General features: G+C 42.1%; 1 protein-coding gene across 7 annotated transcripts in view; it reads left to right on the forward strand.

Annotated features, from left to right (window-relative positions):
• The window catches only part of TTC7A (tetratricopeptide repeat domain 7A), a 171,010-nt gene that overhangs the window by 19,841 nt on the left and 123,877 nt on the right, over window positions 1-27,292 (forward strand). For 6 of the 7 annotated variants that reach the window (XR_009747200.1, XR_009747199.1, XM_061475309.1 and 3 more), the window contains 6 exons: window positions 1,541-1,662; window positions 9,305-9,383; window positions 12,520-12,680; window positions 13,122-13,185; window positions 23,281-23,418; window positions 23,857-23,940. Coding sequence is in view for 5 of the 7 variants with exons in the window: in XM_061475309.1 (XP_061331293.1) it covers window positions 1,541-1,662; window positions 9,305-9,383; window positions 12,520-12,680; window positions 13,122-13,185; window positions 23,281-23,418; window positions 23,857-23,940 (648 nt within the window). In the remaining 2 variants the exon portion in view is untranslated. Of the gene's footprint in view, window positions 1-1,540; window positions 1,663-8,791; window positions 8,908-9,304; window positions 9,384-12,519; window positions 12,681-13,121; window positions 13,186-23,280; window positions 23,419-23,856; window positions 23,941-27,292 lie in introns of those variants that run through there. The other variant, XM_061475314.1, reaches the window with a different exon arrangement.

The raw sequence follows: 27,292 nt of genomic DNA on the forward strand, positions 1-27,292 counted from the left end.
GTGACATCAAGGAAGATGGGAACAAGTTGGAAGGAGTGAGGTGTCTCGGTATAATCAGTTGCAAAACAGCAGTTTATCTGGTGTCTGCTTGTTTTCCTTGAGAATGAGGTCTGGAAACTAGTTTTGCCTGTGGTAAAGCACTAAATATTTCAGAAATGCACGAGTTGTACCTCCAGTTTAGCTCTTGGGCACTACAACTTTGCATAGCAAGTGCTAGCACGAAGGAATTCAAGATCATACCTGCCATGTAAATGATACACAGTATTGAGATCCCTAACAGGCTGCAAGTAACCTTTTTGGGTCAGCCATAGCACTTTAATTGCTAGTACTTCACCTTCTCCAAGTGAAACTGGAAGAACCTAGCTCATTGGTAGCAAGTAACTGCTTATAGTCAATGGTTGGCTAGGATGCTGAGTAAGATGCGTACTGTGAGCCCTCCATGGAACTTTAATACATGCCCCTGATTTGCTGGTACATGCTTAGTGGTCTCTATCTCTGAAACTCCACCTAGCTGAGTTTAACAGAGCACACCATACACTTCCATGCCATTCCTTTGCCACGTGTTACGCTGGACACCAGCAGCACTGATGGCAATACATGTTACTTGTTCTTCTGTAGCTTAATGGCCTTTGACCTTCTGATGCGATTTTAATGCTATTCTCAGCAGCAAAGGTGTGAAGGTATCTGTTGCAGGTTTTAATCTAAGAAAAAACAAATAAATAGAGCTTGGTGCATGTATAAATTCATTAAGAACGGCAGCTAACAAATAGTCCCGTGTGTTTCTTTGTCAGAAAAAGCTGGATTGCTTTTTTATTTAAAATTAAGTACTGACCTTCCCTTTTGGAAGGATGAGTTCCTGCCAGTATTGGACACTGTAAATGTTTTTTATCAACAGCATGTGTCTGCAAAGAAGGGAAGGATTTTGAACTGTAATTCATTCATCTTTTGGGCACAGAGACAAGGATGCAGCAACACTGGGAGATGCCCATAAAAAAGTCCATAGGCCTCCTCCAGTCCTGGATGTAAAAAACTCTTCTTTGGAGAGTCCGCACAGGGCTTACCTTACCAGTAAGGAAGCAAAATCAGGAAAGGTTTGAGAGCACAGACAGAAGAAAGCCTAAGATCCTTCCATCAGGACTCCTGGTAGCCCACTAACTTGTAATATTTAAGCTCTGTTAAGACAGACATACCTACTCAAACTGTGTGGGATGCTGGATCTGTGTGGTTAGAGTAGTACTTCTGAAGCCCTTGGCATTAATGTGTAGCTGTCTATTTTATTAAAGGTTGGGAAGTGATGAGGGATGGTGTTTCAAATACCATATTGCATGCAGGATATTTAATGGAAGTCACTGTATGGTTTATTTTGGTTGACTTTGAAAGGGTTTTCACTAGCTGGTGAAGGTAAGTTTTCAAGCAGCCTGAGGAGGAATCTGATGGCAGAAGCTCACATTTTACTGTTGAAGATGTCTCTGGCTCATGAGGAACTGACTGGTTTAAACAGCTGTCTGTAACCCTGGGTATTTCTTTCCTCCCCTCACAGACCTTAAACAACACGCACTCAAGGAGTATCAAGGGCAGCAATGTGACTTACTCCGAGTTTGAACTTTCCTACTTCCTGGAAGCAGCTCTACAGAGTGCCTACGTGACTCATTTAAAGAAGGGGTAGGTGGATGCAGATGTTAAGAAAAATAGATCATTTTGCATGTTCTGTCTCAGAATAGATGAAGGCTTATTTCTTCGTATGTGTTCTGTTGTGATGTTTTTGCAGCTGGCTCACCTCACATCCCTTCAGTGTCCTTCCCTCTCTCCTATGCCATTTGTCCTTGTCTGCCTCTCTTAAGAGTGCTAAACCTTGTTTTTCCAGACCCACAGTAGGGTGGAGCAGAACAATGTTTTTGTCTTGACTCAGCTCTGTTCCCTGTGGAGATGGGGGGGGTTTGACTGAAGAGCGAGTTTTACACTGCTGCCTGCTTTTAACATATTCAGCCACAGGGCCTGGTTTAGAGCTCAGTGAAGTCTTAAGGGTAGTTTCTTTCTTTTGTTTGTTTAAGGTCTTAAATGTCCTGATCAATACCCCAAATCTGTGTGGCTTTACTAGAGAGAATACATGTGAGAGCAATGCTGCTCCAGGGTATGTGTTATGCCTCTGAAATACAGCTCCCAGTGAACCTTGGTAGGGGAGGAGGAGTTGCCATCTGCAAGCCTACAGTGCATTTCAGCTGAGGAAAACCTTCTCAAGAGCAACAGTAAAGGCATCAGTGAGGGCACAGTTGCCTAAAGCAGGACATGTCTTCAAAGCATAATCAACTGTATTTAGCTGATGGAGAGATTGCCACGTAGGGAGAGTGTCTCTTCAATATATGTAAACAGTACTCATAAGAATCCATCCTTCCCTTATGCTCTTCCTGTACCATATTATCCCATTTGTTCTCAAGGAATCTGATACTGAATTTCTCATGGCTCTGGCTGATATTGCTGGTCAAAACTTCATAAACTATAAGCAAGCCATATTGAAAGAATTTATTTTGGCTGGGTACTTTACCTTCATCCCCAGTCAGAAATATTATCTCATTTTCATAACTTCTCCTCTTCCTGCTGTGTAAAGTGGAGAAGGAAGCAGTAAGTGAGGGGAGGTTGAAAGGAAGAAAACTAGGGGGGGGAAATCCCAGCAAAAATATGTTTAAATTCTTCTATAGAAAAATTGACACTTTTTTTTCACTTTTTTTTTTTTTTTAGGGCTTTTTTGCTAAATTTTTTAATCCCCCAACAATACATTTAAATGCAGCTGCCAACAGCCTCTGTTCCCCATTCTTTCATTAAAAGCCTGCATGCACAGTGAAGCTGTACTCATAAGCATATCCATGAGAGGTGGGCCTTGTTTAACCTAAAGGCTTACAAACACACCAAGCCCAAATGGCATGACATGACCCAGGTCGTTACAAGCTTAAGTGTAAAGAAATGGCCTTGTAAGTGTAAGGCATAGTAGCAGTATCATCTTGTCAGTAGGGGTTGGGTATGTGGTTTTCCCAGGTGAGCTGGTCGTTGACCAGCTGTGGCACAGTGTACTTTCCTAGTCTTCTGCCATTCTCACGGTGAACAGAAAGCTCGGGTCTTGCCAGTAAACTCATTAACTGTGTAATAAAATCTCGTTTAGAACATATGGCACCTTTTGAATATCAAACTCATGTTCATTTTATTCAGCAACATTTAAAATGCAGTCTTCTTCAGTTCAATATATCCAGTGTATTGTTTAAGCTATTACTGTGGGCCCTGCTTGCTCCCTTCTTATGTTATTTTAATGACAGCCTTCAAAAACCCCAACAAAACTCGCACAGGAAAACGTTTTGGAATCAGAATAGATGTGTGAATTAAGCAGCACTTTGATTATAAGCTGAATTGCTGCGATAGCAGTAAAATGTTCTCTCTAGCTGTCTCTGATGAAAGAGCATCCCAGTTGGTGTGATGGAGCTCCCGTGGCAGGAATGGGCATGGAGTCCCACGCGCTCCTCACCTCCTCTAGTGCAAGTGAGAAACACCAGCCAGGGAAATGAAAGGTTCAGTGTGGGGGGAAGGAGGCTGGTGGGACTCTGCAGCTTGTCTCTGCCCCCCCCAGCTGGTATTAATGTGTGATTTCTGCCACGAGAGGGCATAAGTAGCATTGGGATATATTAAGGAAAGAGCAGGGAAGAGGGAAGAAGCTTTTTAGGATGCTTCCTGAGTATAATAAATTTCTCCACCTGATGTTGAACAGCTCAAAGAAACACTTTTGTTCTTACTGCTTCCAGCATATTCAAGTAGGAAATAAGGTTTGGATGAGGAATGCTCAGGCTGTCAGCAGTAAGTCCTGTCAGGTGGGGTGTCCTTCCCTAGCAGCACATGTGTACAGAAGAAACAGTGATTGCTTTATTCTTCTCTTACCAGGTAGAAAAACTGAGGGATGCGAGTGGTATTGTCATGCTGTTGTTCCTGCTGAGGAACAGGCAAGCTCTTCTCAGATCACAGGCAGGGATGCCCTTTTCTCTTGCAGTGTGCAGTGGAAGGAAAGCAGTACAAAACAAAGGTCTGGTTTCCCTTTCAAATATTGAGCTGCCAGCTCTAAGGACCAGCAATCCCTGCAGCTGTGGAAGTCCCAGATGCTTTTAATAATATGTTTACTTAAAAATGCTGTGTGGCTGAAGACACATTTCCTGCAGTTGTTTGCCTTAATGCATCCCAAAGAAAAGGTATTTTATTTCTTCAGTGAGTGATGCTGATGCTGCGGATGCAGAATAGCAAAATGTAGGCAGGCAGATGTTGTCATACTATAGGAGGCAACCGGTGGTCTATTTTCTCTGATGTGGATGTGTGAAGATTAGGCTCATTTCTTACTGCCTTTCCTTTCAGAGTATTGAACAGGTATTATTACTTTACACTGTTATGGGGGCTTTGGGCAAGATGCTCTTAGTGTTTTCTTAGGGCAAACAGGCTTCAGCCATGTGAAGTAATGGTTTTATTCATGCTGTTCTCTTAATGGCACTTGAAGGACGTGTGAGGTTCCACAGGCAAAACAAACTCGGAGCTTTCTAGAGGATGTGGTTGGGTTTGGAAGCTCTGGATGGGACACTTTAGAAGAAGATGAATTTCTGAAAAACAAATACTTAAACACTTACTAGAAATTGGATTTCCTTCTGATTCCTCAAGTGAGGACCTGAATTACTTTGGAAAACCCTGATGAAAATGCCTAGTAGGGAAAGCTTACAGAATTCTTTCTCTTCTCCTCTCCTATCAGTTTTCTAAAGTGCTCAGGTCCCTCTTTCAAATTTTGTGGGCTTCTGTTGCAAGGGCACTTTCTGAAAGAGTAACTTCATACGTATGTTCTTTTACAGTAGAATCTGATGTACAGAGGCAGACAGGATGGCCTCTGCCAGCCTGTTCATCTCTTCTGAGGAATGTGTGGGCTTTCTTGTGGTTTCTCCTTTCAGTCCCACAATCTAGGACCTTATCCCAGGATGTTGTGGCTGGTGATTTTGGAGAAGTGAGTCTTATTGCCTGCTGGATGGATCTAGATAAGTGCTATGCTTCTGTTTTGTATTGGGTTTGTTGAGGGGTTTTTATTGAGTACCCTACTTCTGTTAGGCTGCCATTAGGACACCGTAATAGGCCTTGTAGTTAATGTCTTGTGTCTTCATTCATAGGAGGCTGAGAATCTGAGGCTTACTTCTTCAGGTGTGTTTTGTGCCTATGCATGAACAGCTTTGTAAGGACAGAGCGTGGATTTTTTTAGAAACCTGGCCAAAAGGAGCTGGGCAGAGGCAGTGATGCTGCTGCTGTTTGGGGGCTTCAGGTACTGCTTTCTTCTGGAGAGGTGGCTCTGCAGACTGCCACGTCGTCATCTCACAAATGGTCTCCTCCATCTGTTAGTGGCTCACTGTTAATGGATAAGGAGAGGAGCATGATGCTCTAGTGCCCATGTTGTTGGGGGACTGTCTTTGCACACCTCCGTCACCATGGTCCACTCTGGTTCACTATTAATATTTTTCCCCAGCAGTTTGTATGGAAAACAATGTATTTATTTGCTCTTACCTTAAAATTGTTTGTAGTTAACTGAACAACATGCCATAAATGTGATATGACTGCTTTGATTCATGGACTGGTAATTAATTACCCTGTATTAGCAGGGTACTCGTACAAACAAAACACATTTTTATGCCAAGCCAGACCGACAGGCCTCTTTGTCACAGTTTGTGCCCACAATTTGTTGTGTTCCTCTTTATTAGATTAGCTGTAATTGAATCCTAAATGGCATTTGTTTCTTTTTATTTTAATGCCTCTCTTGGCACTTTCGTGGCTAAAACCAAGGCAGTTTAATGCCCATGTGCTTTTCACATCCTGTTCTTCCTTATTTCTTTTTCTGGTGTCTTAGCAGTGCAATAGGGGCCTATGGACTCTTTCAACTCATTTAATTTCCATGATTTGATGGTCACTTGTGATGCTCTGGCTTGAGGCAACACTACCTGAGATTTACAGATAGTCTTGTATCCAAGTCCTGCAGAGCTCAAGATTGCTTAGTTTCTGATCTAGACAAGATCAAATGGATTCACAATGGATTTCCAGAGGGTTTAGGTTTGGATCCTCATCCACTAATCTATGTACACATATTTCTGTTCAAATACTCCTATTTTTTTAACTTCTTCAGGTCCTAATTTAAGAAAGTGCACATTTAGTATATGAAGGACATCTATTAATGGAACAGTAAGTTCCTTATTATGGGTAGAGCAATTCATGTGCTTAATATGAAATGTGTGCTCAGATGGCCTTCTGGCTTGGAACAGTAGACTGGAAAGACAAACTCCCTTAGTGAGGTTTGTTTGCGGACTGCTGGCAGGTGTGATCTCTCTCCTGTCACAGCCCAATAATGTTCTATGAAGTTCACAATAGAAAAGCTGCCAAACCAAATCCTGGGTCCTGTAGAACAGGTATTGTTGATGGGTGCGTTGCATGTTTAAGTGGAGATCTCAGAGCGTAAAGCAGGTGCTCTCTGAGACAAGCTGACCACACAATTGCTGTCTGCGAGGTGATGAGTCCTGCCCATTTTGAAATGCCACCTCCTGTTGAAGGTGTTCTAGGCACCTCTCATGTGGCTCATGGTTTCAACTCTGATTTCTTGCAGATGGGTGGCAATTTTCTGTTTATTCTTTCATTCACTTCAGTGTGTCAATATTCCTTCCTCTTCCTTTCCCCTTGCCCCCAGAGCAGGGTGTTTCTGCCATGGAGCTTAACTTGGTTTATGGCCTTGTCTCTACAAAGTGTAACTGAAATGATGCTTCAGTTCTCTAGGAACAAAGCTGTCCCTTTTAAGCACCTTTCCTTGGATTTTGTCTTTGAAGTGTGTGCCAAACGTGGAATTAATTGGCTTTGCGAGGGATCACTAGTCTTTCTGATGCTAGTTAATGGAGTTCATTGACACCTTATTAAGACAAATACCATTATCCTAACAAGAAATCAAAATGTATGCATTTTTGAAAACGTAGAACTGTTATACACTCTATCTCTTTTGTCCAGCCTCTTAAGGAGCCCAAGGAAGCGCATGAAATGCCAGTAGTTTTGAGGAACTGACAGAGCAGTTGGGCAGAGGCATTTTGTTTAGGTGGGGAAATTTGCTGATTTTGACTCTCTGATAGTACATAGCATGTGAATGACTCTGTTGGATTTGGTGTGACTAGTCGTGTGTAAGTATTGCCTTGTGCTTTATGGTTTTCCTCAGTTTAAGGTCCAGAACTGCATCATTGCGGGTATATTCTTTCCTAGACCCACAGAAACGCACCTCATGTCTTGGCCGTGTAATCGGAGAGCTTGATAAAGCATTGAAGTCCAATTTACAAAAACTTCCTTGAGTTTTTTTTCCCTTGATAAATTCAAAGCACATCTTTTACTTAGAGGAAAGTGGAAGGAAAAAGACAGCATCTGACTTTCTCTACAGAGGCAAATCTGCGGTGTTCCTTCTCTTGCCTTACTTTGTTGCTTGTCTGTAGATTGGTCATAATTAGGTAATCTTCAGATTGCTTCAGAGCTTGAAATTTGGAGATGAATACTGACTGGAAGTAAGCCACATGCATTTGCATTCTGTGACTTGGTGACCATAAGCTTGAGGGTGGCATCTTATGCGGCCAATATTCATGCTCACATCTGGAGTGCCAAGAAGGTTTGCATTTACCTGGACACAAGCGCAGTCTGTCCTACTTCAAGGTTTAATCAGATTGACAGAAGAGGTTGTTAAGGTGTATGGCTTCTCTTTGTTACTGTTTTATGAGAACTAGGTTTTGTCTGCACAGAAAATTCTCCTGGAATAAGCTGAAGTGAAAACTGAAGAAAACCTGCCGTATCCTGGGCCGCATCAAAAGGAGCATGACCAGCAGGTCGAAGGAGGTGATCCTGCCCCTCTACTCTGCTCTTGTGAGACCTCACCTGGAGCATTGTGTGCAGTTCTGGTGTCCTCAACATAAAAAGGACATGGAACTGTTGGAACAGGTCCAGAGAAGGGCAATGAGGATGATCAGGGGACTGGAGCACCTCCCGTATGAAGATAGGCTGAGAAAGTTGGGGCTGTTCAGGCTGGAGAAGAGAAGGCTGCGTGGAGACCTCAGAGCAGCCTGCCAGTATCTGAAGGGGGCCTATAGGGGTGCTGGGGAGGGACTCTTCATTAGAGACTGTAGTGGCAGGACAAGGGGTAATGGGTTCAAACTTAAACAGGGGAAGTTTAGATTAGATATAAGGAAGAAGTTCTTTCCTGTTAGGGTGGCGAGGCACTGGAATGGGTTGCCCAGGGAGGTTGTGAATGGTCCATCCCTGGCAGTGTTCAAGGCCAGGTTGGAGGAGGCCTTGGGTGAGATGGTTTAGTGTGAGGTGTCCCTGCCCATGGCAGGGGGGTTGGAACTTGATGATCTTAAGGTCCTTTCCAACCTTAAATATTCTATGATTCTATGATTCTGTGAAATGGCAGTCAGTGTACCGGTGCAAGTGCTTGTCTGGTTGTCTTTATTTCAGTACAGCACTGCTCCTTTTCTTGATAGCTTGTATTTTCTGTGAGTAGCTTCCACCCTAGAATGAAAGTGCACTGAACTTTTTTGTAGTTACTGTGGTGGTAGGGCCATGTCCTTAGCCTTGAAGAACTTACAGACTGCAAGTATCTAGCTAGCATGTCCTTTCCGAATCTCTCTTGGTGCTCAGTCATATGAGTAAGATACCATTTGGCAACTGGTATGCTAACCCTCTTTTATTGCCCATCAGGCTGTGCTTGAAGACAGTTAGTGCAACTTAGCTGTCTGATAATAAACTGTGTAAACCACTGTAATTTCATCATGTGTCTGGACCATCAGACACAAGGCATTTAAGCACCACCTCAAAGGAATCGTCATTTAAAAGCATCACGTAAGCTCAATGTAATTCAAACAAGTGCAATCTGTGTGTATGAAGAGGAAATGTGGATGCTTTTAAGAAGAAGCATCTGCTTTATAAATATGAGCTACGAAAGGCTTCCAAATGTCCCCTCTGTTCGTCAAATGTGAATGTGATCTTCTCTTAGGAAGCCATCTGGAGTAGGCATGCTACAGTCGCTGCCTCACTCAGTGCCATTGTCCTATCTGTGCCTCAGAGTGACTTGTCTCGCTATGCACACTCAGCGATTGTTTCATGGGTTTGTTTGAATGTCAAGTTTGTTGTCAGGCTTTGGCAAATCATAAAAATATTTTGTCTCCAGTGTGCCAAGGTGTGTTTTGGGGATTTTTTTTTTTTTACAATTATTTTTTTTTTTTTGTCTTCCCCATAGAAATATTGTGAAAGGAATGAGGATTCTGCGAGAAATACTACGGACGGTGGAAACAAAAGCTACGCAGACCTTTAAAATGGTAAGGGGATGGGAGCTGGGAGGATGGGATAATGCCCTGTGTAAGGGTTCTCTCTGTTTATTGAGCAGTCTAGTAGAACAAAAATGTAAAATGGATTTGTCCTCACTCGATTGATTGCTGCCTTTTGTTTGGGGTTTTTTGGAAGTGACCTAGACCTGCCCAGTTGGAACCTCGGAGCCTTCAGACTTGGTTACTTTTAGGTTTGGGATTTTTTTTAAGTGTGTTTTCTAGCCCTGGTAGAAATAGGGATGTATTTAGTTTGACAGTGCTGTCTTCAGGTGATTGCGTCTTGTTTTCTTTCTTGCTTTTCAGTGTGTGCGTGCATACCTTTCTCAGTGTGCATGTAGAAGCATCAAGTACTTCTGGCTCTTGCAAGAAGCAGTGCTATTTAAGACTCAAGTGTTTTGGTGTTCTTTCTGTGAAACTCCCTTCAATACAGTACAGAGTGATTTTAATGTTTTGTTGATGTTGGCGTGCTGCGTTCTGTTATCCTGAGTGCCTTTCATAAAGAAATAATGGGAAAAGCTATTTATGTGCCTGTTTAACTTAGACGTTTAACTGGTTCTTCCCTGTCTCCCCTTTAAGAGATCTTGTGCTGAAGTTACTCAGGAGGTGAGGAGGTCAACAGCATGGAGAATAGGAGCCTTGAGAGCATGAATGAAAATTTTTCAGCCCTAAAAGCACTGATATTGATTCAGCTGAACTTGTTTTGTGCTTGCTTCAGCTTTGTGTTTTGTGTCATTCCTGGGAAGTTTGGCAAGGGAGGTGGGCATGGGTTTGCATAGCATTTTGGAGATTGCTGGGTTCCAATGGATGCACTGACTGTGTGTTTAACTCACGTATAAGTGTAGAGCTAAATTGAAGGTGCAAGCAGAAACAATATCCTGGGTGCTTTCTTGCCTAGGTTCCTCAGACCTGCGTGGTTTGGACTTTCTGTTCTGAAAATTAATCTTCTCATTGCCTTGGGACCGTGTTATATGCCTAATTCAGACTACAGATGTGTGTGGAAGTTTATGCAGGGAAGAGGTGACTTAAATAGTAACACTCCAATGGCTGCATCCTTTTCCAGATTGAGATCAGGTTCAGGGGGTTTTCTTGCTCGCCTGTTTTATCATTTTGCTGAAATGAGACTAACCATCTGCTTTTCCTATACCATGACAGAACGTGACACTCAGATACTCTCCCTGTGCAACTGGGAAGAGCTTTGCAACACTCACAGGGGATTTATTCCTAAGGGGATATCTGAAGGTTATCATCCAATAAATTTTGCTGGGATTTCCATCTTACTGGAAGTAGCATTTTTATTTTCTTACTTATTTTTAAAGAGCTGTCAAGAGGGCAAAGAGAGGAACGTGCTTAATTAAACAAGTTTTCCAAGCATGAAACACATGGTTTGTTTTTTTTTTTAATCTAATTTGTGGGATCACAGTGTTCTTCAAGCATAATGATGTTTTTTTTTTAGCCAAAGGCAGTAATAACGTAAATCAGAGTCTTGGCCTGTTCTGGTTTGTTTGGTTTTATTCAAAACAAGAGCGAAGCTAATTTACACAGCTACTGTACTGTATGGTAAAATCCAAGACACTAGAAGTATTTAGTGCTTGCCTTTTGAAAGGTTTATCGCAAACTGTACTCCTACTTCTGTGTGAACCAGGAGAGATCTTCCTGTTGCTGGCATGTAATTTTTCCCTTCCCTTTAAGACTGTAGGAAAAAATATAGGAGAGTTAGCTCCTCGGGGTAAAACTGACTAAATAATTACACACTGAGATGATAAAATGGTACTGGCTAATGTTGCAAGGCCCTAGGCCATTTTGCTCATGGTTACTTGCTATAAAAAGCATAGAAAAGCCTAGTTAGAAACAGGCGGCTTTCTCTAACTTGCTGGTAGGAGCGCATGGAAGGTCTTGGGATTTCCAAGGAGCTGTGTGTGGCAGTGTTTCTTTGAGGCACCATCGTACATACAGATTGCTTTGCTGTTTGTTAGGCACCTCTATGAAACCTCCTTTTCTGGTGTTTTAAGAAACAGCACGTGCTACTGCGGTTGCAGTTTAGGCTAATGCAGTGAATGTGTGGTGAGGTAGAGGAAAGTAAAGAGCCTTTCATCAAGCTAAGTTATTTTTCTGAGTCTAATAATAGGAATTTTAAGCTCAGTATGGTTTATATAGATGCCATAACTCAAGTGGAGTAGTAATTCAGTTTATCGGTTTTACCTATCCTGCTATTTAAAAGAAAAATTACTCTTGGTGGCCTCATAATGTATCTCTAAATGTAAATTGCATATAAAATACATATGCAGTAGTCAGAGAAGTTCCAAAATAGTATTTACAAGTACCAGGACAGATACTTCAGCCTGCCTCTGTTCAGTACAGTATTTACTGTACAACTTAGAGTGCTGCGCTGCTTAGAATTCACACCAGATAGCATCCATTTTGATGTCTCTGTGCTTGTGTGCTTGTTCATCTACTTACAGTGCAAAAAAATCAGAGGCTTGTTGGGTGGGGGACAAGGACAAAATCCAAAGAAGGCAAGTGTTTAAGGATCCTTGACCACTTAATGGTCAGTAACGTGTATGTGATGTTGCTGTCTGACATACAGTTACGAACCCTCTTCTCTGCTCCCTTTGTTATCGCAAGCAAAAGAGAGAAGCTGTACCAAGGTGAAGCTATAGAAGGCTGCAGGAAGAGCAATACTGACAGATAAAGTGTTGATCTTGTAAACCTAATACAAAAGTAGCCTCTTGGCTGAGACTTGCATACAAAATTCTGAGGCTGAGTGCCATCGTACTGTAATATTGTATTTGTGGCATTTGTGAGATTGCCACAAGCACTGCTGAGACAATCAGTTGTCTTCATTTACCAAAGGGTCTCTTGCTGTCAGGCCTGTTGGGTATTTCTTCCATACAGCATTACAACAAGACCACGTAGATGCAGGAGGCTGGCCCTTCCATAGGAGGGAAGAAATTGCCACTGCTGTAGATGTTTTAGCAGCATTTTTAGCTACTCTGGCTTTCTGAAAAGTGGTGATGTGATGTTATTGGTACATCTCCTTCCCAAGGTATAACGTGGGGAGTGGTGAAACGTCTGTGTTGGAGAAGACTTCATTGATGTGTCTTTTTCTGTACTGTTCACTGCTCTCTAGACTGCAGCCAAACAGCTAGCCCAAATACTTCTCCATTCCCTCAGTGAAGACTGTTACTGGAGCCCTTTATCTGATCCTCTTCCTGAGTTCATGAACAAGGAAGATCAGTCTTACGTTAGCAATCTTCTTTGTCGGAGGCCCGAGCTGTACATGGAAGAGAAGTAAGCATTCTGTTTTGTTTCTGTTTATTGGAAGGAGGAAGGAGGCTGTTTGGACACTCTTTGGTACTTCTAATTATGTCACTGATTCATGCAGTAGTATTGTGTTCTTTTTAACCTCCCATTGTGTTCTTTTTAACCTCCCATCAAAAGGGCTGCTGGAAAAATAAAACATTGAGCCTGGAGTACTTGATTTTTTCACAAGAAGGAAGAAAGTCTAACCTAACAGCTGTCTTCACTGAAATAACCTGTTTATGGGTCGGTATAGCTCATTTAGGATATATTGCAGAGCTTTTAATTGTGCGAACCTGCAAAAGAAGGTATTGCCTAGCAAATGAATTATGCATGAAATGTGTCAAGTTACTGCTGCTCTTGTGAAATGAGAAAGGAGGCTGACAGGGTTAACTCTTGACCTTCCTCAGAAAAATGCGTTCTGTCTTTCAGTGCCTACTGCCCTCAAGACAACGTAGAAGAGGCTCTTCTTCTCCTCTTAATCAGTGAATCCATGGTAAGCCAAAAATGGGTTTGTAGTACCAAAAGGACAAAGGAATACCTAGTGTTTCTGCGTCAAAGTCTTCTGGTTGGTTTTGTTTACAGAATCTTCCCTAGAGAAACAAGAAGCAAGGATTTGGCTGTTGAACAGGAAATGCTATTTATTCCTTTAGTGGCATCGCTTTTATTAGATAGGACATCAGAGAAGGGTTTTGGGGAATTACGAAGAAGTGACTGGATTCACCATAGCTGCATACAGGTTCTGACATCCAGATACATTGATAGTAGCCAGTTGTTTCCATTCAAAACAGCTGTGTGGATTTATGGATCAAGAATGAGAGGAATGGAGCTTTGCCTAAAGCCAGGAGTGATGGTGGGACCTATTGTTTGGCACTTGCATGGTACAATATCCTGCTTGCATTCCTTAGTCTGCAGGGACAGTATTTTAGCTGTTTCAGTCCTGTGTGATCTTTGACTGTTTCTGAAGTTGATGATACAGGAAGTTTTGTTGCATGTGGAAACATCCGTAATGAACTACAGTGAAATAATTAGATTTCTTCTATTTATAACCCCTATTAAAAATTCCTTCAAGAGAAAGGGAAAAAGGTGGAGGAAAAACAACTGCATGCAAAACTGTAACCTTCGGTTGTTTTCTTCTTCTGAAAAGATGCACGCATATAGAAAATGCGTAAGGAATGTTCTCTGAAAATGTGTCAAGAAAGTTATTTTGCTTTAAATACTGGGTGATCACTTGTAGCTCAAAGTGAGATTTGAAGGCCTTGGAGCATCCATGGCCTCTTTGGAGCTGTGGAACAGCTTTCAGACAAGTTGAAAAGAGATACTGTGGAAACTTTGTTTTGGTTTCTTAATTTGCTTTCTTTGGTTCTTCTGGCTCAGTCCTTTCTCATTCCTGCAGACTTCTTCAGAACATGAAATCTAATAGTGTTCACTTTCAAAACTAGAGGAGAAATTGAAGAGGCAGAACCACTCCGGACTATTTTAAGTTGGCTTTAAAGTCAAGTACATCTGAGTGTTATTATACTTTGTGGGTTTTATTGCTTTCTAGATTAAGCCTCTACATTACATCTGCTTTGTGTTTTCAAGGGTTTTTCTGCAGTTGAAAGGGCCTTTTGTAGTTGGAAGTGAAGATTCCAGGAGCAAGGGCTTGTAGAACACCACATGAGCTTCTGTTAAAATCAGAACTCGTGTTAGCTTGGCTTGTCAGGGCTGATCCAAGTGGAGGAGGATCAGGGGTCTGGAGCAGTGACAGTAACGGCCATTCCAGCCTATTCTGGGTATGGGCTTGCAGTCAGAAAGGCCTTGTGGGACCTTGGACTCCATAATCTTGTTCTGCTGAGGAGAAGGAAAGTTTTATTCAGTAGCGTGTGAAAAGATGAACGGGTCCTGTAACTAAGCTATGGATGGAGCAGCGTGAAAATGCTGTTCATAGGAACTGGATGGTTGTGCTGACTTTATGGTTAAATAAGTAAGCTTGTGCTTGCTTAAGTGCTGTTGTCTTTATACCTGGAGGTAGATGCAGAGCATTTTGATCTGCTGCATATAAAACACCTAATAATAGAAAAATCCTGTGGTAGAATGCTGTGGGAACCCTAGCTGTCTTTCTGATTTTTGGGACATGGAACATCTGAGCCTTACTCTTGTATTAGCAATAAATACAAGTGCATAGCAATACATCTGCATATAGAAATATACTTAGGAACCACAGTAACATCCTTCCTAAGTGAGGGAACAGAAGGAACAATCTGTTTGTAATCCATAAATATTTTCCCTGTAGTTTAACTGCTCTGGTACTAAGAAAGGGAAAATGTCTTTAACTTATGACAAGACATCTTTTCCATAACAGCTTTGTTGTAGGCTAATGAGTTTTCTCATGTGCAGGTTTGTTGCTTGTTTGAAGTGTTTTGTTTTGTTTTTCAGAACTTGCTGAAGCTTATGGAAAATGAGTTAGCAAGCAGCAGATTTCCAGTTGAGGTCTCCCTAATGATATAGTGTTAATGACTGAATAAAACATATTTTCCTTCCTGGAGAGAGTGTTAGTGGCAAACAGTAATGGTATGTTGTTGTAGGCCAGTAAGCAACATAGTTGGTGTTCCTGGATTTTGGCTGGATTAGGCAGTCTTTCAGTATTTACAGTTATGAACTCCTTAAAATGAAACAAGTATAAATTCAGTTGGCTTGCTGGGAGCTCTCCAGCTTCTCTGACGCTTCAATTGCTCTGTCAGAGCAAAACTCACTCAAAAGGTACTTTTCCTGTTGGGTTTTTAAGTAGACAAAAGAGCAACCATGCCATTATAAGTTTTTGCAGGACTCTAAAGCCACACAGGTGCTCCACATGCCTGTTCCTGACTTTTGGCATTCCAAAGTGGTCTCAAGGGGGGCAAAACTGGGGAGCAGGAAGGACAGAAGAATCATCAGCACATGGAGGGGACACAGAGCAAAGATGTGCTGGAGGAGCATAAATCATCAGAGAACCTTGTCGTATTTTAAGCCCGGCTGTAACTCAGAACCATGCAGCCTTTGCTCACTGCCCCTCCTTCTTCCTTGCTCCCGGAGGGATGGGGAGGAGGATCAAAAGAATGTAACTCCCATGGGTTGAGATAAGAGCAGTCCAGTAACTAAGGTATAACACAAACCACTGCTGCTACCACCAATAATAATAATGACGATAAGGGAAATAACAAGGGAAGAGAACACAACCGCTCACCACCCGCCGACCGATACCCAGCCTGACTGAGCAGTGATCTAGCCCTTCCAGGTAACTGCCCCCAGTTTGTATAGTGGGCATGATGTGCTGTGGTATGGAATACCACTTTGGTTAGTTTGGGTCAGGTGTCCTGTCTCTGCTTCCTCCCAGCTTCCCCTCCTCCCTGGCAGAGCATGAGACTCACAAAGTCCTTGGTCAGAGTAAACATTACTGAGCAGCAACTAAAAACATCGGTGTTATCAGCGCTGTTCCCAGGCTGAAAGTCAAAAACACAGCACTGCACCAGCTACTAAGAAGGAGAAAAACGACTGCTACTGCTGAACCCAGGACAAACCTCAAAGTAAATACATGGTAAATATTGATGAAAAGGAGACATGATAGCTTTTTCAAGAAGTATACATCTACACATGTGGAACACCTGGGGTTTTGTCCCACTCCTAGATCATACAGGGAGGGAGGAGATCAATGCTAGGTAGATTGCAGCTGAAATTCAGTGGTTTTCTGCTTGTCTTGCCTTCCTAAGGTGAAGCTAACAACTGTGCAACTCCCCAGAAGATGTTATGGGTGTTATGGGAACTGTTCCTGTAAGGGGGAAATGGAGAAAAGAAACCACCTTTAAGGTGGTGTAGTGAGGCAGACCCTACATTCCAACAACCTTCGCTGGCTCTTAGGGGTGCTGTGTTCTGGGTTGTGATGCTGTCCCAGCTTTTCTTCGTATCCCTTTACCGTGCATTGGAAGGGAGCCTCTTTGGGTGTTCTGGTGGGATGAAGTGAGACTGTCTTCTAAGTGGGGCATTAAGGTTTCCTTCAGTGTTTCTCTCACTCTGCCTCGAGCCAAAGTACGTAAATTATTACAGGTGACCAAGTAACATGGTTCCCTCTTTCATAGATTTGAAGGTGCTTCATTCTTGAGTGTTGCCTTCTGTATTCCTTCTGTGCCGCTGAAAATGGGAACCTGTTTTCATAAGCGAAGGCATCTCAGTAAACAATGAGAAGCATCCCAGTTGTTGAGTTTGGCAAGTGCCTCTCCTCCGTGCCAGCTGTTACTTAGTCATGGTGGTTGGCTGCGGGGTTCTCATGAAGGAATCTAGCGAAACAAATCAGGCAGCCTAACAATTACCACAGTCAGGGCTGTTTGTGGCCTCTTGGCTAAATTCTCATTCCTTTTGCATAGCCTCAGTTGTGGTATGGGTGGGCTGTGTTTGTGAGAAGGGGGAAAATGCTCTCCTTCAGACTAAGGAGAAGGCCAGCTAGTGACCACCTTTACACGCTCAGGCGGTGGTAGAATGATGCATTCCTCTCACATGGTGGAAAAATGGACTGGTCTGTTTTTAAACCACTGGTCCTCTTACTGCATTTAACCCATCCAAACCAGTGGCACTCTGTGTGGGGAGGACTGAGGTCATACAGTTACTCACTGCAGTGTGATTTCTCTGCATCACGTTGCTGGTGGGAGTGGTGCTGGTTCCACCATCAGGGATTCTGCTGCTTTGGGGTGCAGGGCATAGGCAGGGGAGGTTTGGCAGGACTAAGCCCTAGCTGCAGTTTTGTTTATTTTAATAACCCTTCTCAGGAGTATTCTGAGTTGCCTGCACTGCCCCTTAAAGCTAGACAGATGTCTCAGAGCCAGGCGTGGAACTGAGAATTTCTGTTACTTTTTCTGCTTACTTTTGAGGTTTGTTGGGGTTTTTTTATGTGTGTGTTTTAGGTTTTTGTTTGTTTGTTTTTAAAAAAGTTCTTTAAAAATCTTCCCTTCTTGAGTCTGAGGTCCAATGTACTATCTAAAATCCCTTTGTTCAGCCCTGGTCCTTACAACTGGGGGCTGTGGCTGATGTGGCGCAAAAAACAAGCCAGGTAACAGGTGTATATATGTGTGTATATATATAATTATTGTTTTTTTTGCTCTGTGTTCACTTCAGTCATACTGGAAATGAAGCTCCTTCTATCCAAAACTAATAAATTCTGTGCCTGTGTAAAAAGGAAAAAAAAACAAAACAAAACCAAACACATTAGAAATGTCATCCCCATCTTATCTCTGATTCGAATCCCTAAATGCAATTTGACCTTGGAGAGCCTGAGAGCACAGAACAGATGGGGGGAGAAAAATACTGGGACTTGTCCTGTTCTTTTTACTGGTGAGAGCAAACTTATGGCTGCGAGCAGGCCTTCAGCAGAGTAAGGTTAAACCCGTGTGTTTTTAAGCACAGGCATAATTAAAACCTCTTAGCACTACACTTGCCATCTATAAAATAATGCTGTCCAACAAATAGGCTGGCAAAGGGGAAGAATCTCTTATTGCTTATGTAGGGTTTTTTTTCCTTAATGACACCAAGCCCAGTGATGATAACAGCAGCTGAACAGCCATCATGAGTATTTTCTTGAAGTCTCTTAGACCATGGCAGCTGGGGATAGGATTGCCTGCTCTGGTTTCTGCCAAATCACAGTCATGCGATATATCTATATCATCATATTTGATAACCAGTGACAATGGGCAAGTTTGCTGAGACATCTGAATGGGGTACCAGTAATTTGTTATCTCTTCCTTACTGTAAATGAGAAGGATGCCACACAGTTCACAAGGCAGTAAGTCTTCCTTAGCTGTGGTTCTGGTCCTAAGTAAAGGAAGCTGTAGTATCTCTGTAGGAGGGGTTTTGTGAGTGGCTGGAGTATGGTATTTCCTCTTTGTTCCACCTGCTTCCCGTTTTCACACCAGCTTTGCAGTCAACCCTGAATATGTTAGGGACGGGAACCCACAAGTGCTGTGTGGAGACCATCAGTAACTTAGGTGCTAGGTCTGTAGCCTCTTCAGTGTGAATGGGTCCTTGCCATTACAAAGAATTCATTCATTTTGTTGGCAGTAGAGGCAAACAGCCACAATAGAGACCCAAAGGATATAGGCTAAATATTTCCCAGCTCTTAGCAATATAGGCATCAATTGCATGGTTTCAAAGGCTTGTTGTCAATCTATCACACACGTAGCATTTGTTTTTCTCAATGCTAGTATTGAATCACACCAATTATATTATTACAGTACACTGTGTAAAACATGCTGCCGTTCTGTATAGATGGGTTGCAGTGGATCTGGCAATTATGTCTATTATGAAAAGACACAAGTTGAACATTAGAATGCCCATGAATTAGGGGGCAGGCAGCAGGCGCTCATTAAAGATTTTAATTGCTTTCTTTTTCTTCTTTGGGAAAAAAGCAGGGGGAGACATGTTTCAAAGTGAGCAATTAAAGAATACTTCATAGCTAATTGCTGAGAGAAGGGGCTGCTACATGGAATATGCTTTATTGTAATTCATACGATTGCTTGACGTTTTATTAAGAAGCACATCTTTGTACAGTGGTAAGATTTAATTTTCTGCAGTGTAACTGCATGTGTAATAACTGCTGAAGTAATGGCTTTTGGGATTTGTTGTGGCTCTTCTTTCTACATGAAATAAGCATGTCATGAGTAAGCTGTAGTTATCAGAGTCATTGATGTAGAGCAAATCCTCCATGGATGGATGGCTTATCTCGTTTGCAGGTAAGTGTGTTGTATATGATAGGAAGGATAGGAAGGCACAAGCTGTCTGTAGCTCAGCAGGGCTGTTAGTTAAGTTGCAGATCTCCAGAAAGGCAGATCTCTTCCCTGCTGTCATAGCCAGCGTGGGTCTGAAAGTCCCACACTGTTGCATTGCTGTGATTTGGAGCCAGACCTAAAAAGCCCTGCTGAACCCCAGCTGTTCTGAGTGAGTCCACTCGGGCTGAACGTCTTCATTGAGCTTCAAGCATGATACAGAGACAATACAGTGGCTGAGTGCTGGGTCAGCTTGGAGGTTCCAGCCTGTGCTGGAGCCTTTTAGGCACATGTGGCCTGCAGTTGGGCTGTGTCCCTGGGCTGTGGAAAGGGAGGGCTGAAGGCGCTCGCTACCCTGTGTGCTGCTCAGTCTGGGCTGACCGCAGGATGTTTTCTCTCTCCAGATAGGATTGGTCATGTCTGAGCCCCTTGCATACACAGCTAATTGCGACTAACGCATCCCAAAATATGATAATGCTATGCATCTGTGGGTTGCTTCATTACCTAGGAGTACCTTAAGTAAAAGGGCATTGACTGTATGATTTTTGCACTGTATAATGCAAAGTTATGCTAACTCTTGTTGATAGCATTAGTGACCTCCATCCCACACAACAGCCTTGAACGGGTTCTCTTCATGGTGTGACTCACCATCTCTCTCCATGTTGCTTGTGTGCTGTGAGGCATGTCTGTGTGACAATGGGAACAGCTTAAAGGGAAGAAGTTTAAAGGGGGTGTTGAAAATGTGTTTGTAGCTTATGTTTTACTGCTGCTTACAGCGGAGAAGGAGGAGGTGATGCGGTAGGATAGATTGGAATTGCTGCTTGTTTATTGACATGCTGTTTGGAAATCAGTGTTCTACAAAAAAAAACTTTTTCTGTATGTGTTCAGGAAGGTTAGTGGTCTGAAAGAACAGAAACACAGGTATTGAAAAAATGTTGGTGTAAATGACTTAGAATTCATACAGTCTCAAATGCAAAATGAAGCATCTCTCTGTAAGTTTCAGTAAGTAAAATTGCCCATCCAACAGAATTGGTGTATACTGTGTTTCAGGAACTCTACAACTACTTTACACCTGTACTCACTCATGACAGTCAGGATTTCTCACTGCCAAACTGAAGTTCAGAAAAACATAAACTAAGTCAAGGACAAACAAGTTGCCTAATGGTGATCTGGGTCCCTTCCTTCTGGGAGAGGCAGGCTACAGAAACATGCCAGTTTCCTAAGTGGGTTTCAAGAAAGAGTGGTTCACACTGTGTAGAAGACAACTTCCTTCTGTGTAGAAGACATTCCCTTCCCTGCCCTCCTGTATGTAACCGCAGCAGCCTTGGGATGATGACTCGCATTATTGTGTTAGATGCACTCCACATTCTTGCTGTTGTTCAGTCAGTTTGTTATGACCTTTTGGTTTTGTTGGTTGGTTTTGGTTTGTGGTTTGCGGGTTTGTTTGTATTTATATCATATATATCTATCTATCTGTGATTAGGTGGGAACTTCTTGAATGATTTTATCAAGGGCAGCTGGAATTAGCAATTGGAAATAGGTTCAGCATTAAAATTGTTGGGGTAGAAGTGGCGATTAGTTTGTTCAGTGGCGACTTTTATGCGTGCAAGTATAGAGAGTGATGGACTGCAGAGACCTTCTATGGCTTTCCGATTTGAAAGCTTGAACAAAATGATCAGGTTTATGGCCTTCTTGGAAAGAATATTACTCATGCCTATGCATATGTTGTTTTTAACTGCTGTCTGCTTGGGTAAAGTACAATATGTTCAGTATGACTGCAATTTTAGAATGTTGCATCCTTGCAATATGTCACATTCCTCCTTATTGTAGCATTTGGGCACGTCCTTCCCTCTAGTACCACTCTCTGTTGGCAGTCAGTAATGGGCCAGAACTCACCAGTTCTGCTTAGTTTTCTATCTGTGCTAATGCATCAATTTAGAAATCATAGCTTGGTACTAGATGGGTACCCAAAAAAGCATCAGGCTGTAGCTGACTCTAATGGGAGGTTGATGGCGAGATTACAGAGCATGGGGGTGCTATCTCAGTAGCTATTTTCTACAAACAATTGTCATAACAATGTAACTGGTACAGAAAAAATTGTTAATGCTGTTGTGTATCCGTAGGAGGATTCACTCGCAGTAAGGATTGTTCTGTAGATGCTTTGCTTTAACTCTCTGATGTAGTAATCTTAAAACTGTTCTGGATATGCCTGTAATGCCTGTTTGGTTTTTTTTTTTATTCTCTTTTTAAAGTAGCAGTTTTGGGTTAAATCCAAACAGAGCTGAAATATCTATTTAATTATTTCAGTCGTCTTTATTCCGCTAGGGAAGGTAGACAAGCTATCCTTCTGTAGTCTGGTTCCACAATTTTCTCTGCCAAGTTGGTTTCATCCTCTCATGCAACCTATTGTTCTGAACTGTGTTTTTTAAAATCGCAAATCGGGTCTTTTGCAGTAACATGAAAAACACTTTCGTGGCCATAAGAGTTGGTGTAAGTTTATTTGTGCAAGCACTAGGCTGAGTCTGACCTATCAGTTTGCCTTTAACTGCAGTCCCCGTTTAGCTCTTGGTTGTGATTATGTTAGTTGTCAGTAATTGTGTTTGCTGTCTCGGCTGGAGGCTGTGATGAAGAGTGCTTGGAACTGGGGCATTACACAGATAATATCATGATGAAACAGCTGCAGCTTAATCATAATGAAATATGTGTGGGCTGTAAGGGCTCCATATTCTGGAAATTTTTATTATGCTTAATCCCCATGTTTAACCTTTTTAGGGAAAAAATCTCCCTGCAATTAGGAAGAAATCGATGCAAGATTACAGTAATAAATACTATAAAAGAAATCTCATAACCTTCCTCGTTCAGGGAGGAACGTTTTGTTTGTCTTTGCCCCAGGTGAAACTGCTGGCAATCTGCTTTAGTTTTTCTGCTCTTTTAGATGTCTAGACCTGAGTCTGACATTGGCACCCCTTTCAGCTGGGGAGCCCAGGGTAATGTGGCTGTGCTGTCAGTTCATGCTGGTGCTCATTGGCATCCATGACTGCCTCTCTCAGAAGTTAGGCCATTGGGGTGAAGTCTTCTTCACTGGGAAATCAGAGGGACTTTCCCATTTACTATGGGATTGAAATCTCCCTCTTTGTGGTCAGGAAACAGAGGCTGGGATCTTGAGACAAACCTGAGTCTGTGTTTTTTTGGGACATTCTTGCCAGACTGTCAAAAGTAGTGTTTCTTGTTGATCTAGGCTGAGCAATGCAGTGATAGATTATGCAAAACGAACACTTATAAAATTATTAGTTTTTAATTATTTAGTATTGCGTTGCCCAGACCTCTAATTATATTATATTGATGACAGGCAAATCTGATTACTGAGGCAACCTGCTCAAATTAAAAACCAAAATGTGAATAGCAAAAAAGAATAAAAATATGTGGTGATGAGAAGAAATCAAGTGCAGACCCGGAAGGTAAAATGTCAACTATGGGAAGCAGTTATCACAGTTGCAGGCAATTGAAGTAATAAGGAATATGGTTTAAGGATGGCCTTGAATTTCCAATTATTGAGGAAATGGAATCTGGTAGTTCTGTTTCTTAATGCTTCAATTCTGTGAAACAAATAGAGATGAAGTGTTCCTAGCAGTTCCTCTCTGTAGGTACAGCTATCTTCTTGAGTCTGCTTCTGTTATGGAAACATCTTCCTTACACTGGGATGAGTTTAAAAAGCCGTAAATCTCACGAGGGTTTTAAACAAAATGCCATTGGTAGTAGGAATGGAGGAGTCGGTTCTCTCTTGCCCTTTTCGGGTCTGATGCTTCATTTGTGTCTGTGCCCAGGCAAACCGGGATGCAGTGATCAGCCGAGCCCCAGACCAGCAGGATGACCGTGCTGTCAGCCTCCAGGATGCTTCTGCAGTCTACGACCTCCTCAGCATCACGCTGGGCAGAAGAGGGCAGTATGTCATGCTTTCCGAGGTACTTTCTCCCGGCTTCTGCTGGAAACTTCCCTTCGGAATGTGCAAGCAGAACCCCTCTTCGCAGAAACTTGTCGGGGAAGGTGGAAATGAAGCTCGCTAATTGGCAATTAGTAGAAATAGCTGCAGATCTATGGCAGCGCAGGCCAGGAATGTACGCAGAGCTGTTTGAGGCATTAAAATAACTTATATGTAGGCTCTTGAGCAAAGTGGCTGTTATTTAAAGTGCTGGTGTATATGAGCTAGCCCCATTCACTGAGAAGAGGAAAATGTCATAAGAAAAAGTAAAACACACCTGGGCCACAACAGGTTGTTTCCCTCGACTTCATTACTGAGCCAAGCTGCAGTTTTAACAAAAGATATGTATTGATATAGATCTATAGATATAGATATTGGTTTTTTTTAAAGCCTGATATTTCTCCCAACATTTATTTCCCAGTGCTTGGAGAGAGCCATGAAATTTGCATTTGATGAATTTCACCTCTGGTACCAGCTTGCCCTGTCCATGGTGGCTTGTGGAAAGGTAAGGTTCAACCCAAAGGACTTAGAAAGAGCATGTTTTCCTATGGCAGTTTGTATCTAGCTTATTTGTTTGAATGTGGGAGTAGGTGCCGTCAGCTACATGGAAGGCCAGTTCTTTCCTTTTAGACTTGAGCTGCACTTTGTGATCAGGTGTATGCATTGAGGGGATTGAGTACTGTTCTTTCCATGTAGTGTTTGCTTCTCATTATCAAGGGGAAACTGATTTTGTATATAGCTGTGGATTGAAAAGCATTATGCAGCTGTCAGTTTTCTGCAGGTTCAACATAAATGTGCTTAGTATAACAAAGATACTCATGACTAAAACTGTCATCACCTCACTGTGTCTTTGGGAAGCTGACTTAACCTCTTTTTAAACTGTGGTTTCTCAATCTGATCAAGGAAATGTTAATGCTTTCTCATAGAGAACTTGTGAGGATTAATGTTTTTGAAGTGCTGGGTGCAAAAAACACTGTAGAGAAAGAAATGATGTGTGAATGTTTTCATGGACGTGTGTTTTAGTGCAAGTTTGGTGTTGTGAGTTCTTTTGTTGGGTTTTTCGTTCTGTTTTAAGTGAGCATAGTGTTTGTCAAAGTTACCAGTTAAGCACTGAGATGGCTGAAGTCTGGTTGAGAACATTAGGCAGAAGCAGCAGGAACTTCCCTTTATTAGCCTTAAATGAGTGGGCTTCCTAGAGGAGACATGGATGGTACAAAATTCAGCCTTTCATTCTGGGGGTTTCCATCTCCGCTTTTAGGAGGTGTAAGCAAATTAATGCTGTGTGGTAGCAGACCACTTAATATGGTCCTATATTCCGTGCCCCTGGAGTGAAGTGGAATCCATCTGGGCCTGGGCAGAGAACAGCAACTAGCAGTCATATGCCAAATGATAACTACTACTGGCTTTTTGTGGCTATAAGCTGAGCTGGAGAGAATGAATTTGGTGTGGAAATGGGAAATTAATCTACCGTGTCATGCTTTTGCAAAGAAATTGTCATATTGTGAGATATGAGTGACAGCAAAGCTCAGAAGGTGTCTGAAGAAATTCCTTCACTTCTGTGAGAATAGACAAAGCCTTATCTTGGAAGACTGTTGTTATGCATTATACTTCAATAAAATGGTAGAACAAGAAGAGGAAGTCTAATAAAGAGCATTAAGGACAATTAAGAGTACAGTAAACAGGACTGTGGAAAGAGTGATAGAATTGATTTTTTTTTTTTGTCTTAAAGGGGGGAAAAAGTCCAAAAGAAACAGATCTTCAAGAGCTCTTTGAGGCAGGGGTTAATCCTGTCTTATGCTAGGTAGTACAGTAATGCAAGTTCGTGTTTCTCTATTAAGAGGCAAAAAAAGTAAGGGGAATGGTATCTGGACATGTTATAATGAAAAGGAGACATCAAAACTTCAACAAAGCATATTAGATCAGCAGGGAGCTGAAGGGAAATGTGTACTGAGAAAGAGGCTCACAAATTCTTACAGGAGTTCAGTACAAGCATTTCAGAATCCAATTCCAAGTGTGAAAATGATGGCTAGACTCGATCATGTATAGGGAAACCTGAAGCTGCGGATGGAATACTTAAACAATGATCTTGGTCCCATGGTGTTAATACTGTGTGCTGGCCTCCATCAGGTGCAGGGTTTACAAGCCAGCTCCCCTTGGCATTCAGCTGGAGTTAACACATGTGTGCCCTCTGTTCCTTTGCAAATCCTCCAGATACCTGATCTCTTTAATACTGAGACCAACAATGACTGGATAGATAGGCTATGATGGGAAGGTGCATTATCTTCCCATAAACACAGGGTTTGTCTGAGAGCTTTATTGGTTTTACAGGTTGTGTAACCTGCTTCCCAACAGCATTCAGTGCGGTAGCTCTACTGATCTGCTAGAGAGCAAACCTTGATTTTAACTGCTGATGGTTGAGAGAGTGAGTGTATCCAGAGAGTAATTGTGGTTTGATCTTAGGTTAGCATGGAGGAGAGAAATAAGGGCTGTTATCCAGCATATAACACTTTGCATGAGAACTGTCCTCACATGTTTGCATACTTGTTCACCTTCCTGAGAAGTTACTGAATATTTGATGCTTAAGAGAAGATAAAATAAGAGCAACACAAGTATCTGTATCTCTCTGTCCTATCCTTTCAGATTTTCACATATGCCATGTCTTTCTGCCTGTATTTTAAATATTTACAAAGTAAAATGGCCTGATCTTGCCTACTGATGTAAAAGCTCTAAATGTTCTGAGCCCTGTATGGGGCAGAGGGAATTCCCTTACCCAACAAGCCCATCTGTGCAGTATTTCACTTCTAATCCCAAAGTATTCCCTTAGGATTCCTGTCGTATACTCTGCAATGCGTCATCTTGCTAATGGGAGATGTGGCATACATTTTTATACTGCTTCACAGCTTGATGGCAGGACAGAGTTCATTTAAAAGTAAGTGTTCCAGCGTAGCAGAAGGAACCGATGAGAAAACAGTGTGGTTTGTCTCGACTGCAGAATGCAGAGTACCCTTAGCTTTTATAGGTAAAAGATCTGTTTTCACCTGTCTTGGTCACAGCCAATTCCTGATCTCATTTCTGGGTAATGAAATCTCACATCCTGCAGGGTTACTTGTTCTGCAGTACAGCACATCATGCTCGTAAATCTTGTGTATGACAGGAACAGTTTTATCAACCTGCAAATGCTGGAATGCTCTGGTCTCTTTATTTTTTAACACATTTTTGGGTCTGCAGACTCTGACCTTACAAGCGCTGTAAAATCCTTGCTTTCTATTCTGCACCACGTTTGAGTGCTGTTATTTTGTGTGTTCATCTTCTTCAGGTTAAGTCAATCAAGGTGCATTTCAAATTGTTTTCTTCTTCTGCCAGCCAGAAAGTTGCCGAATGGCAACTGCCACGTTTCACAAGTGATCAGTCTGAATGTCAAGCCAGCCACCCAGTCTCATTACTGTCTACAGGCTTGAGTTTACATGTTATTCTGAAAGGCATGTGTCCTAACAAAACTGGGGACATCACTTCAGTAGGTTCTTACAGAGCAAGTGAGGCTAAGGCTGTTTCATACAACAGTGAATATAAAAGCTCAGAGAAGCATAACCTTCCTCTCTGTCTTCTTAGCCACTTAAGCAGTGGAAATAATGGCGTGACAGCAATTTCACTTTGCTGTGCTTCTCAACAGGTTGCATAATGAAAAAGGTGTTGTGGTCTGGTTGTTCTTTAACCCATTCCTCAGGATGTGTTTATAGTGGGCTGTGTATTTCATCAACAGAAGAAGCATGTTTATTTATATGGTTAAAATCCACCATGAAATTCAAAAGGCTTTTGCAGAAAATTTTAAGTGAGATGGTGGGAAAGCCTAGACAATG

This window comes from Pezoporus flaviventris, unplaced genomic scaffold (genome assembly GCF_033815535.1).
Source record: "Pezoporus flaviventris isolate CSIRO_AGI_PZ_B2104156 unplaced genomic scaffold, CSIRO_AGI_Pfla_v1 ptg000083l, whole genome shotgun sequence".
Classification (NCBI taxonomy): Eukaryota; Metazoa; Chordata; class Aves; order Psittaciformes; family Psittacidae; genus Pezoporus; species Pezoporus flaviventris.